General features: G+C 36.6%; 1 protein-coding gene across 1 annotated transcript; it reads right to left on the minus strand.

Annotated features, from left to right (window-relative positions):
* Positions 1-2,604: 2,604 nt before the first annotated feature.
* On the minus strand, positions 2,605-4,382 carry LOC111440607 (protein SHORT-ROOT-like). Its single transcript, XM_023077569.1, has 2 exons — positions 3,881-4,382; positions 2,605-3,687 (listed from the first exon to the last, which is right to left on the minus strand). The coding sequence occupies exons 1-2, from the start codon at positions 4,331-4,333 to the stop codon at positions 2,782-2,784; spliced, it is 1,359 nt and encodes a 452-aa protein (XP_022933337.1). The 5' UTR covers positions 4,334-4,382; the 3' UTR covers positions 2,605-2,781.
* Between the last annotated feature and the right edge of the window lie 512 nt (positions 4,383-4,894).

Consider the following 4,894-nt stretch of genomic DNA (forward strand, 5'->3'; position numbering starts at 1 on the left):
CTACAAAAAGTTGGGTTCCCACTATATAATGTTGGGTTAAAGGCAATACAAATGTGTGGTAATTGAAGCGAAATATGCTATTCCAATCAATGGACCAAAAGGCAAACATGGGATCAAGTCGGTAGACCTGTGCTTCCCACAAAGCCTTCCTTTTGGGTCCATTTCCCATCTTTATGTCAACTTATTTTCAATTTGCCTTTCTCAGTAATCTATTCAACTTCTTCCCCTTGGAGCCTTAGCCCCCCACCACCCCCACCTCCCACTTTTTTCTCCTTTCAAAAAATCTATTTATATACTCCATTTGGTTAAGACATGGGCTGAGGGGAACAAAACATTCTTTATAAGAGTGGAAACCTCTCTCTAGCATACATGTTTTAAAACTGTGAGACTGACGGCGATACGTAACCGGCCAAATCGGACAATATCTACTAATAGTGGGCTTGAACTGTTACAAATGGTATCAGAGTTAGACATCGTGCGTGTGCCAGCTAGGACGTTGGCCCCCAAGGGGGTTGATTGTGAGATCTTACATTGGTTGGAGAGGGGAACAAAACATTATCTATAAAAGTGTGAAAACCTGTCACTTGCATACGCGTTTTAAAACTGTAAGGCTGACACGATACGTAACGGGCTAAAGCGGACAATATCTACTAACGGCAGGCTTGAGCTACTACAAATGGTATCATAGTCAGACACTGGTCGGTGTGCCGACAAGGACGCTAGCCCTCAAGGAGGTCGATTGTGAGATCTCACATTGGTTGGAGGGGGAACAAAACATTCTATATAAGGGTGTGGAAACCTCTCACCAGTATACGCGTTTTAAAACTATAAGGCTGACGCGATACGTAACGAGCTAAAGTGGACAATATCTACTAACGGCGGGCTTGAACTACTACAAATAGTATCAAAGTCAAACACCAGTCGTTGTGCCGACGATGACGCTAGCCCCCAAGGGGGTGGATTGTGAGATCTCACATTGATTGGAGAGGGGAACAAAACATTCTCTATAAGAGTGTGGAAACCTCTCCCTAGTAGACTCGTTTTAAAACTGTGAGAGTGACGACAATACGTAACAGGTCAAAGCGGACAATATCTACTAACGGTGGGCTTGGGCTGTTACAAATGGTATCAGAGCCAGACACTGAGCAGTGTGCCAGCGAAGACGTTGGCTCTCAAAAGAATCGATTGTGAGATGTCACATTGGTTGGAGAGAGGAACAAAACATTCTCTACAAGGATATGAAAACCTCTCCCTAGAAGACGCATTTTAAAACTGTAAGACTGACGACAATACATAACGGGTCAAAGGAAAGAATATCTGCTAGCTAGCGGTGAACTTGAACTATTACATGAAAGATTCAAATGTTTGTACATAAAATTTTAAACACGTATCGAAGAAATTACATCCACCCCTTACAGCCAATCATTTTCCTTGCTTAACTTAAGAGAAAGATGACAATCTCTTCGCCCATTTTTACGCGTTTGGGTTCCTATAGGAATTGCTTGGATGCCTCGGCCAACTCATGCATTATTGGGTCATAAAGTGAAAATTATGATTAGCCATTTGTTCTATAAAGTTTGCTTCCAAATTCATTAACTCCAACATTATTTACTCAATCATTAATAATTTAGCTTTAAGAATGCTCCAATTTTCATTTCATCTACAAATATTATAGTTTTTGGTAACATATTAGATATATATAAAGTTGCCTTTTTATTTTTCCCCCCCTTTTTCTTTTAAAAAAGGGTATCTTTTTAACTTTTTTTTTTTTTGGTACATGGTTACATATTACAAATATATTTTCAAAATTGGGAAGAAAATATTTTAATATTTCTCAATAAATAAATAAATAAAAGAAAAAGAAATAATTGAATTACCAAATTGATTTAAAATATGTAAAAGTGAAGAACTCAAAACATGTATGATTGAAACCCTGTTCCCAAACTTTCCCTTTTTATGACATGTCAGCACTAATATCATATAATTGAAGAACATATATTATAAACACTTGAAAGCTATTAGATCTCTCTCTTGTTCTCTCTAATATATATGGATATGAATGTTGTTTTCCCATCTCCCAAGCTGATAAATCCAACCACAAAAATTCATACCACCTTTCATTTGCTACCTACAAATGAATCATAAAGTTTTGTGTAGATATCTTCCCATTTCAACCACTAATTTCAAGCCTTTGTCCTCCACGAACGACCAAACCCTGATATTTTGTTTCGATCGTTTAAAGATTCGGTTCGATAATAATTTATGAGATAAATTATAGGTAAGGGAGTTTACTTTTTTTTTTTTTTAAACGTAATGATTATCCCACTTTACATTTTTGCTTAAAAGAAACCAATTTTGTTTGGTTAGCTTCTCTCTTTTGTTTCTATTTTTTAAGAAAAAGGAAATTTCAAAGCCCTAGGTTAAATTTGTGATATAATCTTTATTATTCTACTAAAAATAAAAATGGGTTTGGGTTATTATTACCAAAGGAATCTTGAAATATTGAAGTTGATTAAATTTATATGTATGTCTATATATGAACTCCATAGAATATTCCTATTGCTTGATATTGGTATCATACAATGTATGAAGTTGCTACTCATATGAAACTAAGCAAAGTCCATCCATAAACAAAAAAGAACCAAGCAAAACCATTAAAGCACCCCAAGAAATTAAGAATTTGAATACAAAATCTAGACATATATATAACAATTTTCATACAAAATGAAGAACTCCTTTATGAATATAGAGTGGTATTATAATAGTAAATGACAAATTCCTCTAGGGTTTCCATGCTGAAACCCACACCACTGGTTCTTCCTTCCATGTCAAGTAAACTCCACACGAATCGTCGTCTCTTTCGTGTACTTTTCCGGTGGCGGTGGTGGCAGCTCGACGCAGAAGCGCCCAACCGGGTTTGTACCTTTTGAGCAAAGCCTTAACATCATCCAATACATCTTCACTAAATTCAGCTAATGAAAAGGCTGATTCTTTCAGCCTTTTGCTCCATTGTTTTCCTTTTTCTCTCTTCTCACTCCCCATTTGTTCTTCACTTTCATCGCACCCCAAAAGCCTCACAATGCTTCTTGAACACTCTCTTTCTAATACCAATCTCTCATTGCTTGTTGTCACAAAGCTCTCTTCCAACATGTCAAAGTAAAGAGTGTAGAATCGAAGACATTCTTCAAAACACTTCAAGAAGTTGTTTTTTGAGCTTATGAAGTCAGCTTCTTCCTCTACAATTGTCAAAACTCGAGGCTTTAATGATTTTAACATTGAAACCACATTGTTTCTTTCTTCAATTCTCACTCTTCTTAAAGCTCCAATGCAATTTATGGCAATGGCTTCATCTTCTTCTACTTTGAGTGCTTCTTTTGTAAGGTCGGTTAAGTTTTCGAGATTCGTTATCGGGTTAAACTCGAACGGGACTCCCATTAACCTTGCGAATTTCTCCATTCTTTGCCCTATTTCCTTCATTAGAGACTTAACAATGGTTGTTGTTGTGACCACGGTGAGCTTGAGATGTGGAGTGTCATCATTGCGCGTGGCTAGGGATTCTAGTAGGGTTGGCCATTGGGTGCAAAGGGTGTTGCTTATATCGATGATATGGAGCTTGGTTTCTCCCTCGAGAGCTTCGAGAATCGCACCGTTCGATGCGACATGCCCGAATGTTGTCCATGGACTTGCCTGACATAAAATTCAAATTTACCATAACCCATTAGCTTAACTTTAAATTTTTAATATAAAAATTCGACCTTTTTCTTTTAAATTTGAAGGTTCAAATTCTCACTCAATCCCTGATCATAACATAACTCACCGATGAAAAGAAGAATCGAACAAGATATTAAATTTACGTTAACCTAATCGAATCGGAACAAACCTCTTGGAATTTGAGGATGAGCTTGAGGGAAGAGTCGAAGGAATGATTCTTGTCGGCGATGGCGACAAGGGTTTTATAGCAAGTGAGGCCAGTTTCAGTGGCCTTGCAGAAGAGAGCTTGGAGGAAGTAGGAAGCCATTTTCTGATCGGAGTCACCATAAGGGGAAGCTAGCTCGTTCAACATCCAAAGAAAATGGTGGATTTTGTTGGAGTCTTTTTCAGAGATGGCTCTAGCACACTCCTTGAGAAGGGTGGAGGACCATTTTCCGGTGGCGGCCAAAGTAGCAGCAGCAGCAGCAGCAGCAGATGGAGATTGTTCGGGCGAGTACTCGGAAGAATGGCTGGTGGAGCTTTGCATGTCTAAGTTGGAGAAGTGAAGATGATGATGGTGATCATGGCTTTGGTTGAAGAAGGTTGTGGGGGCTTCTTTGGCTGTGAAAAAAGTTATGTCCATAATTTCTTATGGAGAAAATAAATTTTTTTAAAAAAGGCTATGTTTCACAATTTTGATTGATGGAAGGAGCACCCTTTTGAACCCAAAAATAAATTATAAAAATAAATAAATAAAATAAATTTATATAAACACTTTATTGAAAAAAAAAACTTTTGTTTAATACTTGGGCTTATTCAAAGTTTTTTTTTTTAAATTAATTTTATTTATAAAATAAAATAAAATAATGCGCTACGAATTTTTAAAAGCGTAACAAATAAGGCGTTGATCTATGGTTGCTAGAAAATTTTGAGAAAGCTATACATTTCATCTTTGAGTATCGTAGATTTGAAAGAAAACGACGTTTCTGTCGTAAAAGTGAGACAACTTTTCAAGTTAGGATCTCATTAAAACATTACCCAAACATAAAATAAAGTGAAATACGGTTCAATTTAAGACATTTAATACATAATTTCAAGATAAAATAAAGTATAAAGTTCTAACACATAACCATACAAATCATAAGCATTTTGACGTAGACCCCGCGAAATTATTATCAAATACTCAAATCAATCATTTTGTATG

The sequence above is a fragment of the Cucurbita moschata genome, unplaced genomic scaffold (assembly GCF_002738365.1).
Source record: "Cucurbita moschata cultivar Rifu unplaced genomic scaffold, Cmos_1.0 Cmo_Scf00525, whole genome shotgun sequence".
NCBI lineage: Eukaryota > Viridiplantae > Streptophyta > Magnoliopsida > Cucurbitales > Cucurbitaceae > Cucurbita > Cucurbita moschata.

Excerpts from the sequence above, each read along its gene's own strand:
- LOC111440607 (XM_023077569.1), bottom strand. The coding sequence starts at position 4,333 with ATGGACATAACTTTTTTCACAGCCAAAGAAGCCCCCACAACCTTCTTC. Across the intron at positions 3,688-3,880 it reads TCATCCTCAAATTCCAAGAG|GCAAGTCCATGGACAACATT; the intron begins GTTTGTTCCGAT and ends ATTTTATGTCAG.